Here is a 13,693-nt window from a genome sequence, read left to right on the forward strand (position 1 = left end):
TGCCACAGTTTTCATAATCTTTTCCTCGCTTCCTACCACGATTACTACGCGCTCTTGTTTCGCGATTTTTTACCCTCGTAGTTGCTCATAATTTTTTCCGCCCTTGCACCCTAAGCTCCCTTTTCTCTTCGAGCCGCCTGTACAACAACCTGCTCTTTCTCTCTCGCGAGCTTCTCTTATTCTACCTATTTTCCCCATCGGCGGTCTTAGAAATAACACTTTGTATATATTCTGTATACTGCCTATATTTGCCGGTTGGTGCCTGCGTCGAATTATTACAAGAAGGGTGAAGAGATAAGCCAAGAGAAGGGTATGGACTGTAACAAGGATAAAAAGAAGCGCGGGATCCTTTTTCCTACCGTGTCCTATAAATAAATTGTAACCCACGCGTAAAATGGCTGACATAAATTCCGTAGACAGAACGTCCAAACCCACTTCGATCTCACGTCGACAAACATTTACTTATCGCTAGGTTTTTGGGCGATATTATTTACGAGGTTTGCATATTTTACTTCTTATTTCAGTATTTTTATTTTACAATATTTTTTGAATAATATATTACTATAAAATTTAATTTAATTTCTCTCTCTCTCTCTCTCTCTTTTCTTTAGTAATTTTTAAAAGATTCGAGATTAATTCTATATATGATTCATATTTCATTTTCAGAACGTTTTCAATTTTACATTTTATTATCGCAAGTGACCTTATCATTATTTTCTTTTATATAATAAAATTATCTAAAAAAATTTATAATCATAAACTTACAAATGCTATAATTTAGAAATATATCAGAATATAAATATTATATAAGCTCAAAATTATACAATTAAAATCAGCAGTAATGTCTCTCCCTTTCTTTCTCTTAGATCAAAGACATAATTTTCTGAGAAATTTTTTGGAGAAGGATTAAACTGTGTACATGTTATAATTATATTATCGTAACTATCACATTTAGATTATCGAAACAGCACTACCTGGTTTATTTCAGGTCGTCAAAACACGGAGATTAAGTTTAACGCCGACGGGGACGCCTACGGATTTTACAACATCTATCAGTATCAAAGAAAGGAAGAGGGTCGCTTCGATTACATTCTCATCGGCACGTGGAAGGAAGAGTAAGTAGAGGTCTTTGATTCATCAGGATCTGCAGACTTTGCCATTTGTCGTAGACAAATGCTTGGCTGCACAAATTGTTACATTAATCTTCGACCCTCCTATAACTTATACAACATGCTATTATAATCTAGTTGTGATACGACTATCAATGCCACTATGTTTTTCTGAAGTCTAATATATATAATGTCATAGATAATGTTATGTCAGTCATTGTCCATAAAGTATCTACGATTTGAATAATATTATATTACGGATAATATTTTATTACACATTAAATTAAAAATATGTTTTCATAATATTTTATAATATTTTATCTAATTTTATGTACAATAAAAAATTAATTTATATTGTTCATCATCAATTAGAAGTTTATCATTTTTTGTATATTTGAAATTATATCATATACCTCATTATTATATAATTCGTAATAAATTCATGTGTATTTATTTATTATTATATTATATAAAATAAAGATTCATAATAAATTCATCTATTATTATTGTAAAATAAAGAGAGAGATGAATATTATAAACATAATTCCAACGATTCAAATAATGCGATATTAGAAAATTTTTATGTGTGCTATTATGTCCACAACTTACATGTGTTATTTTAAATAATTGGAAAAAGTCCAGAAAATTGATTTTGCTTGCATAACACTTTCCGTGCCATTAATATGATGCAATAAGATAAAATCAGTGACGGTGTCCAGTTTATTAATTGAAGGTTAATTTACTCTCTCTCTCTCAGGCTCAGTCTAGACATTAACATGACACGATGGGCGACCGGAGTCGGCGAGTTTCACATTCCACCTAGCATGTGCAGCGATAACTGCCCGATGGGACACGTCCGCAATTTTGTAGTAAGTGCACATTGCAAAGTCAGAGGATAACCAGAACCGCTGAGTGCTGCACGGTTCTATTAGCTGATAGGATATTCACAGGAGATCTATCGATCCATCGAAAATGAAAAGAAAAAATTAATGAGATTACATAACGAATATTAAATGATAATGGAAGGTATATAATTTTTTGACGTCTTTTTAAATAAATATCTTACTTTATTAATACTATAATTTGCACGCTAAATTTGTATACTAATATTATGAAGATTTCATCAAAAATCCAACAGAGACCAAAAAATTTGCTGTTAAATGGAGATTAATGCATTGACTAAGTAATAACCTATTAATTCCCATGCTCTGTTCTTACATATCGAAATTTATTTGTGGTTTACCTCTAATCTCATCAACTCGGCTCTCGGAGTTAATCAATTTCAAAAATATGTTATTCAAATTTCATTTCAATTTATTCGTGCATTGAGATTGAACTAATCTCCAATAATATACTTTTTATATCATATAATTAATACAATTTTTAAATCATATAGTAAATACATATTTTAATACGTACTTACTTGAATCTGCTTTAACGAAACTATGAGGGTATCTCGATAACAATTCAGCTTCTCTTGTACGTGGTTTCTATAATTAGATTCTAACACACATTTTGACTGAAATTTTGCCGAGAGTCCAACTGTACAATTTCCACAAACTCCCGTGATATGCGAGTTACATACAGTCTAATAAAGTGTACGCGCGGGCTATCCTCTACCTCTCTCTGATCTCTTCTCTCTGATTCTCACTTTCCGTCCTCTCGACGGACAGAATTTCATGTAAGTTAAAGTAGATCTGTAATTGTGCTCCAATCTCGGGTTTAGTTCTATATATACCATCTTATCCGTGTAAATCCGACATTTCTTTTCAGACATAAACGGAACATATGCAGAACATAAGTAAAGCTGGCGAAGTAAATTATACCGTGTAACACGGTTTGCGTACATGCATTTATTTGCCATTCAACGAAATGCTTTATTACTTTATCTTACTTACTTATATCTACTTATTACTTATCTACTTAACCATAAAAATATGATATTCGGATTTTAAAATTGTTATATGGAGAACTCTTGAAATTCTCAGTCTTATTACAGATCCAAAGTATTTAAATGTTAGATAAAAAATAAATCTATTTTAAATGACACATAAAAAACAGCATTAAACTTTTTTGATCATTTAAATATTCTTTATAAATAATCTTTTTTACTTATTTCTCTTATATTTTTTCTGTCTAATCAGACAGATATTAACAATCTATTTTTTCGTAACAATAAAATCAACTATAAATTTATTTTTTAATGTTGATAATATATATATTATTTTATGTTTAATATTTAATTGAATTAATTTAATTAATTAAGTTATGCAATAAATTTAGAGATTATGTATCCTAGGATTAAAACTATATTCGTAAAACAGCTGTGCCTTGATGCTTAGATCCTTTGAGATATAACTCATTTAGGTCACATAGTTGTAAGTTTTCCCTGAATATGGCTTAGAAATGTTTAAAGTGACTCATTTAATCTTCCGTTATCAGTAATTAATGACATCATACGCATTAAACTTTCTCCCAATTGGCGGTCTGTTTGTAGAGCTCTATAATGCCGATAATTGGCTTCTCTTGGTCGATATCGAGCAAACAAGAAGAATTTGATATCGTGGTGAGTTGCCGTAGCCAGAGGCATTATCGAACGTCTCATTACAGTCACGTCTTATCCTTCATGACGATTAATTAACTTTAGGATTTTGTTAGAGAAAAAAGATTATTACTCTTGCGTGTTTCCTTTACTCTATTAATGCTTGTTTCTACTAACGTCGTTTAACTTTAATCTTAGCTTAACTCACTCTTTGTCTCCTTCTAACTGTTCCTTTAGAAAGAAACAAAGAATGAGTTAAGCTAAGATTAAAGTTAAGCGGCGTTGGTAGAAATGGCCATTAGTCAAATATAATAAAATTTGTATTCACCTGAATAGCGAAAATACACTACCATTTATAGTATTTATTTTAAAAATAATATTATAAATATTAAACACTTAAATAAGAACCGCTTGTTTTGCATAAAATCCTTTTCTATTCATATATTTTTACATAATATTTGGAACAGTTATCTGGAAAAACAGGAACTTTAATTTATTTGGAAAATACAATCAACAAAGTTTTGATATCCTTATTTATGTTTTCCTCATTTATGTTTCTTTAAAAAGTACTTTTTAAAGAAACAAAAATGAAATTTTTTTCTCTGCCTTGTTCTCTTATTATTCGTTATTTTTAAATTTTAATTTCGTAAATGATTAGAAATTTTTCGCATAAATTCCAAATATCCTTTTTTAATCTTAATCCACAAGTCTCTTAAATTATTTTCCTTCTCTCTTATTATCATACCTACTTTGATTTTATCATTTGTGCGCAATTTGCTTCCGCATTTAAAGACGATCATCCGCGACCTTAATCCGTGACGATCATATGTTCTCTGTATTATTCGTTTCTCCTCCTACATATGTATGCTTATTTATACTTTTTATATTATTAGCCTGCAAACGCATATATTCGCAAGATTTTTAAGAGGAAAATGCAAAAAATATTATCATTATTTTTTAACTTTCATATTTGCATATATGGGAAACTTTTTCATGGAGATTTTAGCTTAAATTCTATTCAATCTAAAAAGAAGAAACTTAAAGTCTTAAAGTTTTCTAAATTCCGGTTTTAGCTATATCTATCTATCGTCATAGTCATTTCCGTTTTATCACTCTTCCGCAATACGCTTCCGGGATAAGCTTTGCGAGATTTAAAAATTTAATCCGTGTGCTTAATCGATGATTGCAATGATGATGAAAGAGAACTCATTGATTGCGATGGAAGTTTCACGATGTTCATTATAGATTCTCATTAGGAAAGTCTAACGCTCATAACTTGTGAAAAGCTGACGAAAATGACGCAATTTCGTGTCTTGCGCCTACGATTGCCTTCATTAAACTCTATATTGCTTGCATCGCACTTCAATGAACCCACTTTTCTCTAAAAAAGGCATGTTACATCAATACTTGAAAATCTCGAATTTTATATTGTTGCCTCCATGATGCTGGTTGGCTGGCTGTTGCGCTGCACTTGCTTCACTCGTAATTTGCAGCTGTCAAATCATATGAATTTTGACAGTTTGTGCAAAATATAAAGTTAAAGAAACTTAAAAAAAATTTAAAAAAAAAGTGAAATATATTATTCTCATCGTGCGTATTTCATGAGGAACTGTCATCGCAGAAATGAGATCGCGTATCAAATATTTGACAAATTTAATAATATTTAAAGAATATTTGTCATTATATTGTAATAACTTTTTTTTTATATATGTATATATAAATATACATAAATTATATATATATGTATATATAAATATACATAAATTATATATATATGTATATATAAATATACATAAATTATATATATATATATATATATATATATATATATATATATAATTTTGTATATTTTTTTCGAATTACGAGTATATTACATAATAGAAGAAGTGAGGAGCATAGATAGCGCGCGTCTTTTGTAATGTTCTAGTTTCCGATAAAAATTTTATAGTGTTTCCTACACGGAAGCGAACTTACGAAATATCTAGCTAGATCGATAGTGTACGAGCAAATCAATTGCTCAACTATTCCGAATAAAAGTCAAAGGAAAAATTTCTATATTAAATTCTGCACCGTTTATTTATTTTTATTTTGTTAATTTATGTTTATATTATATTATTCTCTCTTTTAAGACATAAAAAGTTGTGATACAAAGTGCCAATGTTCAGTAAATTTCAATAATATTCAAATTTGATAATTTTAACTTTTTTTACATAAATTATTTGTAAGGATAATTATACTTTGCTGTTTTAATTTTAAAGACAAACAAAATTTAACTCCTTGGTTTTTTTGTATCCATAAGATATATGATTTATATAATCTAGAAAAAATAACATAATATATTAAATACTTTATAATCTTCGAAAAAAAAATTGAAAGACATTTTCTAGTTTATGATTGCCGTTAAATATACATTTATCGCAAATGTAATTTTCGACCGTAAAAAAAAAAATTGTACAAATAAAATTGAATATTTTTGTTCTTTCTCTTTCTTTCTCTTCATTAATATAATTGTTTTAAATATATAAATTGTGCAATGAATTTTAATAAATTAAATAGACTTATAATATCAAAATAGCAGCAGTTGGAACAATAAAATATTATGATATAAATATTTTTGCACACTGTATATCTACACTGAAAAATATACATTATTACGATCTACGTAAATTCGACTAAATCAAATTTGTCCCAAATCGATTTATATTAATAATCCTTTCATGTACATTGTTTAAATTATTAATTAAATGCAAACATCTGAAAACATTACATGCATATATGTATATATAATCCAGCTCGTTGCATCTTTTTTGTCAACCTGTGTATTTGATAAAAATACAAACATATCAGTAATCAAACGATTATAAATGTGATTCGTTAAGCGCGGCTTAATTAAATAATTAATGAATGACACATCGGAAGCGACAACTGGTGCGTGATTCGTGTCACGAATTAGATTTATTCACTGCTCGATCGAAGTGCGTGTATTCTGACAAATGTCTATTAATAAATACCGCTATAATGGCAATTAAAACGATAATTACCGCCGCATTCACTCATTTCTACACGCTCACATGCATACTCAGTTTGATCCGTGATGCGAATAATACGGTTCATAATTGTTATTATGATTACAGGAGTTTTGATTGTAGTAATGACATAATGGTGGTAATCACTAGTCATTAGCGTTATTATATTATTATATGAATAATCGAAATTATGTACAAAATGTTACTAATAAGTTAGTAATAATCGTAATAGTTTAGATTAATTTAAATACGAGATAATTAATTCCTGATAACGTTAATATATTCTCTTTCTTTTCATACAATGCGCGTAATATAATATACTTTTAATAAAGGTATATATATGTAATATTCATATACATTTATATACAATTAAATCTTTCATTTTAGTCTCAAAATATTATATTTTGTTGCTAATGAACAATAACTAATAATAATAATATTAATTCTTAATGATGATTCCTTATTATTCAATCCATTTTTATCTGCACCCATTCTATGAATATTGGCTTCAGCAAATATTAATTTAAATAATGTCAAGCAGTTCTAAAATGTGAAAGAATTCAGTCAGTTTTATTCAAAAGTTTATAGCAAAAACTATTTATTATTTCAATATAAAACGAAATTCGAGCAGCAAACAAGATTGTTAGACGTTCCATTTTTCTATAAACCTGCTGTAAATAATTCAAATCCGTTTGTTTGCCATAGACAGGCAGGGGTCTAGTCGACCTGACTCAATATTTTTTTGGCAGTTGCATGAAAAAATGGATTTTTCCTAGATACCACTGGAACCATATGTCATATTGAAATGCGCTTTTTATGTCAATATTTTCCAACCGTTTAGACAAGCATAGCTGCCGACATATAGTCACGTCTTGTTCAACAAAATCCACTTGTTTATCTCTCGTTCGTATGCCAGTCGTAAAACTCTATTTATTGCTTTATTGAAATTATATTTGTTTTGCATTAAAATTCAATTTATTCATATTATATTATTCAATTTATATCAATGTAAAAAACGCGATAATAAATAATTCTATTTTTTATCTTGTTAGTTTTATATAGCACAATAATTTATATAGTGTGATACACAGTTTAACGCCTAATAATATCTTTCTTTCTTCGTAATAATAAAAAATATGTCATTAATATGTCATATTAATTGATCATATTATTAATAATTATTAGTAACTAGATTAGCAATTAAAGTATTCATTATACTTTATTATTTATCATTCCTAAATCAATCAATGATAAATTAGGCATATTATAATGGACTAATAATGGTCAACAATAATCAATACTAATAATATTAATTCTTAATGATGATTACTAATTGATTATTGATGATCCGTTATGATTTTAATTCATTATTCATCATGGATTCAAGACAATGATCGATTAATTGTCAATTATGCAGGAACCTTGCTGTTGGAGTTGCGTTGCCTGCCGGGAGGATGCCTACGTATACAACGACACATGCAAGAAATGTTATCCCGGATATGCCCCGAATGCTACAATGACAGGCTGCGTGAAGCTCACCGCAGAGGTCATACCTTGGACAAGTCCTTGGGCGCTTGTACCGCTAATATTCGCGTCGATCGGCATTCTCAGCACCCTCTTCACCACTGTTGTCTTCATACGGTGAGTCTGTGTTCCGCTCCTTATATATTTGTTGCTTCTATGTCTTCTATTATATCTTTATACTGTATGATATGACAGATTTTTTAGCACAAGCTTTAGCTTAGCACATTATTTTTTCACGTGGAAAAATTTACAGAAATTTATAGTAAGAAAAATCTTAAATAATCAACGAAAGATTTTTAGTAAACAAAGTTTCAGAGATAATAAGCAGATATTCTTCAATTATTGTAAAAGTGGATTTTGCTTTAGGAAATTAACTTTTTAATTTGAGATTTATTATAAAATTGGATAATATCAAAAGTTAAAAAGCAGTAAATATAACTTTTCTTGATATTTATTTTTTTCACGTGGAAAATTTACAGAAATTTATAGTAAGAAAAATCTTAAATAATCAACGAAAGATTTTTGGTAAACAAAGTTTCAGAGATAATAAGCAGATCTATTCTTCAATTATTGTAAAAGTGGATTTTGCTTTAGAAAATTAATTTTTTAATTTGAGATTTATTATAAGACTGGGTAATATCAAAAATTAGAAAGCATTAAATATAACTTTTCTTGATATTTCTATCAAAGAAGAATCGTATCTTTAAATTCGCCTCCGAACAATTTGTCATTAACAAATAATGCCAGTAACAAAAAATAAAAATTTGTATTAAATTAAACAAAAGTATATAAATACAATATAAAAAAATTCTTCTAAATTTGTTGATATGATGAATAAGTAAAAAGATATTCTTTTCCTTTTTAATGAAAGATAACGAGCTTGAATGAGGAATAGAGAATTGAAAAAGAGTGCTTAAAAAAATTTAAAGTCGATGCTTTCAAAGCGAAAATTTGATCAAAAGCTTCATTAGCGATCTATTAAACTTACTTAATTAGAGTACTAAAAGGTTTACTGCATTTCAGTATACATAGATATATGCAAGAAAGGACTAGAACTTTGGGATTTCAAATTTTAATTCTTATTATGTCTATTTATTTTAATTAATTTATTATTATTAGATCCATATGGATCTAGTTAGCACGGATAACAGCACGAATTTAGATTCTTCGTATAAATTATAAATCTGACATGACTAAAATTAATTATCACACAATTCAGTATCGCAAAAGGATGCATAAGGATAAAAATTTTGAGCTTAATATCATATATTCTTCAGGATTATTAATTTGGGAAGTAACTTTTTTCGAATATCAAAGAACAAAACATCAAAGTAACGAGCTTGAATGAGGAATAGAGGAATTATAAATATAAATATATATATAATTAATAATAATATAAACAAAAAAATATTATATGTTTGTAGAATTATTATTTATTAATTTAAGTCATTTACATTATTTACTAAGTGTAGGTTATTTAAGATACGGAACATAAATATAAAAAATACGATTTATATTATAAAAAAGATAGACTTAAAATATATTTTATACATATACTCTGTTCGATTCTTTTACTTTTAATATGCTTTGTGTTTTAAACTCTAGATTTAATCGTACTCCGGTGATTATGGCATCGGGACGCGAGCTATGTTACGTCCTTCTGATAGGCATTCTCTCGTGCTACGGCATGAGCTTCGTTATACTGAGCAAACCGACTACGTGGAATTGCACATACCTCAGAATCGGCCTCGGTCTCTGCCTCAGTATATGTTACAGCGCGATCCTTACCAAGACGAACCGTATATCGCGGATATTCAACCAGGGCACGAAGAAGATCAAGAGGCTCTCCTACACATCGCCCAAGAGCCAAGTGGTAATCGCTATCGGTGAGTACGAGCTGCACTCACCTCGGTAAACACATCGACAAGCCACGGCCTCGAGAGGATAATTGCACGCCGATGCTTGACGCAACTCTCCCCCTCCCCCCTGAAATAAAAACTGTGGACCATGTTCGACGAAGAGAAATAATAGTGCGATTTTTACGATAAAATTTCGTAGTCAGTATATTTCTTTCTAAGATTGAGACGACCGAGTCGGATTTGACGATCAACCCTTGTTTATTGCAATTTCGATCGAAATTAAAATGTCGCTATTTGTTAGAAATAGGAATCCCGAAGAATACATCTCGTCATTTTTTGGTGTGTGCTTTAAATTTTATATAAATTTTGTGTAGAAATATAAATTATGATTTTATTAAAATAATAAATTTCTTTCACAATATTGTAAGTATAAGTCTGCTTTAATTATATCTTTCTTACTACATTAATATAAATTTTTATGCAACGAGAAAATATAGCATAAAAGTCTGTTTATCAAAAAATTAATGGATAAAAAAAAAGAGGAATGTCCCAGTTTCTCTGCACTTTGATTCATTCTTCGATGACAATTGAATAATCGCATTTCAAATACAGAAAACAATACTATCTTAAAGTGCGCCGGGTCTGATCGGTCCTGTTTGCGTAGGGATTACTGCAGTCCAACTCATCGGCACTATCGTGTGGCTGATGATCGAACCACCGGACACCACAGAGATCCATCCGTATCCCCTGTCTGCGGTGCTGACATGCCGCGTGTCTACGTTCTCGCTGATGATGTCCCTCGTCTACAACATGTTCCTGATCTTGATGTGTACCTTGTACGCGTTCAAGACGCGCAAGATCCCGGAGGACTTCAACGAGGCCAAGTACATCGGCTTCACCATGTATTCGACGTGCATCGTCTGGCTGGCCTTCGTGCCCATCTACTTCGGCACCAACAACGATTACAAGGTCTGTACTGGTGCAAAACAGATCACGTCTACCCCCGTACATCTGAGCCTTATGACGCGTTTTTCTGAATTTGTTAACATGTAAAGTCGAGCGGACGGCCTACCTTGCAGGTGCAGATCGCGAGTATGTGCATGTGTATCAACATCTCCGCCTCGGTCGCCCTCGGCTGCCTCTTCACCCCCAAGGTCTATTTGGTGCTGTTCCAGCCCTTTAAGAACGTTCGCCCCGCACATTCTAATGTATGTACGACACTGATTTTGTTTCTCTAACCTTGTATAACAATTAATCCGTAAGCATCTCTCTTAGAATCGGCGGTAACTCCGGAGACGATTACAAGTTTCACAAGAAACAAAGCTACACGTTTTCTATCTTTTTATGCAAAAAAAATTACTGATTTTTTTCTCAAAAATTTCTGTCTATTATTCTTTTTTTTTACGCTTTCACAGAGCAATATCAAGATAAAATATCCTCAATCCGTAAATTCGGGTAGATTACGTAAATTTAGATTCATTATAAATGATTTATGAATATTATAAGGCGGAATAATTAATTCGTAAAAATTATAAATTCCATTCTCTCGGGTAAATACAGTTTTTCTTCCAAAATCTCCCCTTTATTACAGCTTAATTCCAGGTATTACCAAAGCAAAAGAGATCTCCTCATTGAAATTGCTTATTTAGTTTGCCATCCTCTACTTATAAGAATAAATATCTTATTCTCTGATAAAAGTAAGGAACCGTAAAATTTAAAAGTCTTATAATTATCTCATTTATATGATATAGATTTTATTAATAAAATTTATTTCTTAAGATGAAAATATAATTATGAGAAATAGAATAATAATCTTTTTTATCACGAAACAGTTAAAAAGTAAAATTAAAATAGCAAGACTTTATTCATTCAAAAATTATTCAGCATTAAGATTTAAAATTGGGAAAATTTATTAATTTCTTCCTCGGAGAAATAAATTATCCATTTTTACGCTTTCAGCGTTCATTTTTACAGCGATATGAAGACAAAAAAGTCTTGAAGTAATATAAATTCACGTGGATCATGTAAATTGAAATTCATTAAAAATGGTTTATGAATTATACAGCGCAATGATTAATTGGGAAAAATTATAAATTCAATTCTCTCAGGGGTACAATAAAATATAATTTTTCTTCCAAAATTTTCTCCTATCATACTTTTAATGGATAATATCCAGTGTAAAAAAATGATCTTAATATGCTCCGCGTTGAAGTAGAGTCTAGTAAAACTAATGGAATCATTAAAGTCAATAGAGGTATTAAAATTAACACTAAATCGAACATTAATAATCAGCATTTCAATCAAAGAGGAGAGAAAGCGTGCACGAGTCAGGCACAGATGAACGAATACAGGCGCGTTATCCATAGACAGACAGGAATAATTGTGAATGTTATGCCGAATTGGATGCACCGATGCACACCGAAGCGCATAAAGGCCCGGACTCAAATTGATGTAAAAGCGTATGCTAACACACGAGATGGCACGATCAATTTAACGCATCAGCATAAGTTACCGCACTGTTTGTGGAATTTATGTCGAGCAAAGTTTCCATTCCATTGATCCGAGATGTTTACATATATCCTACGCTTGTGTAACTTCGGCAAATCGCGCGATAGTCTTCGGCAGTGCACCTCCGAGAAATACATGCAGCGCGATTCGTCATCGGAACCCTCCCTCTTCTGTCTCGATCTTGCGATTCACGACTTGTCGTCACGACTGTCATCACGCGTTAAAAAAATCCATTCGGACCTTCACAGACGGGCGGCTTGCAGAGCGGCAATCGCGGGGCGTACAGCATGCGCTTCGCCGCTGGTCGCAGCCAGACGATGCAGAGCGTGACCTCAGGTTCGCGTAGCAGCCCCCCGCTCCCCCGTGGGGGGGGACCGGGACGCGCGGATGAGCAGAAGCACGCGAACGGTGAGACTCAGGCGCTGGCGAGTCCGTCGGTCGAGGAGACCTCCGTTAGCTAGGTCGCTCTCATACACCTCCCTCCCTGTCCAGAGCATCGGGCGAGGATGCGCGAGACCGAGGCGGAGGTGTATGTCAACGACGACGATGACGGCGGCGGTGGCAGAGGCGGCGGCGACGGCAGGAGCGGCGGAGGAGGCTGCGGGGCTGGTGACAACAGCGACGACGACGACGAAGAGGAGTGCAAGCTGTCGACCGTTCAGGAACTGTCCGAGTTCAACGCGGACACCGCCAGTCCGCCGATAAGTCTGGCGATGTGCCAAGCGTGCGAGAGGAGTCAGGGCGGGCCGCGCCGCGACTCCGATCAGGTGACGGATTTTCCTCGCTTTCGATAGCGAATTACATCCCCCGTGGGGATCTATCGGCAGATTGAGCGGCTTTTCGAGAACGGGGCGAGATATTCCGCACAGCGAGGTCTAATCGAACAAGTGATTCTCGCTGGCTTACACGGAAGCTCCGCGAAAAGTCTCTCCTTTTCAATCTGAAAGCTCTATACTGTTGCTTGTCAGCATTGTAGTGTATTGGGCTTTTTTTTAGCCTGAATTTATTCGCGAAGGAAAAAAAACCTGGACTGGCAAAAACGTGGCACATTCCGCGCATCTGTTGCAGTGCTTGTTTAGCTGCATTTTTCCTCTTTTGCTCGCATTTAGAGATATATTGTAGTTT

General features: G+C 32.2%; 1 protein-coding gene across 5 annotated transcripts in view; it reads left to right on the forward strand.

Moving 5' to 3' along the window:
- The window catches only part of LOC145967763 (metabotropic glutamate receptor 8), a 119,637-nt gene that overhangs the window by 105,146 nt on the left and 798 nt on the right, over positions 1-13,693 (forward strand). For 4 of the 5 annotated variants that reach the window (XM_083092693.1, XM_083092694.1, XM_083092696.1 and 1 more), the window contains 8 exons: positions 989-1,115; positions 1,867-1,978; positions 8,095-8,318; positions 9,807-10,087; positions 10,725-11,029; positions 11,116-11,268; positions 12,817-12,976; positions 13,061-13,335. In XM_083092693.1, the coding sequence (XP_082948819.1) occupies positions 989-1,115; positions 1,867-1,978; positions 8,095-8,318; positions 9,807-10,087; positions 10,725-11,029; positions 11,116-11,268; positions 12,817-12,976; positions 13,061-13,335 (1,637 nt within the window). The remainder of the gene's footprint in view (positions 1-988; positions 1,116-1,866; positions 1,979-8,094; positions 8,319-9,806; positions 10,088-10,724; positions 11,030-11,115; positions 11,269-12,816; positions 12,977-13,060; positions 13,336-13,693) is intronic. The other variant, XM_083092697.1, reaches the window with a different exon arrangement.

Source organism: Camponotus vicinus, unplaced genomic scaffold (assembly GCF_025532165.1).
Source record: "Camponotus vicinus isolate PSW18456_S1 unplaced genomic scaffold, iyCamVici1.0 SCAF_3, whole genome shotgun sequence".
Lineage (NCBI taxonomy): Eukaryota > Metazoa > Arthropoda > Insecta > Hymenoptera > Formicidae > Camponotus > Camponotus vicinus.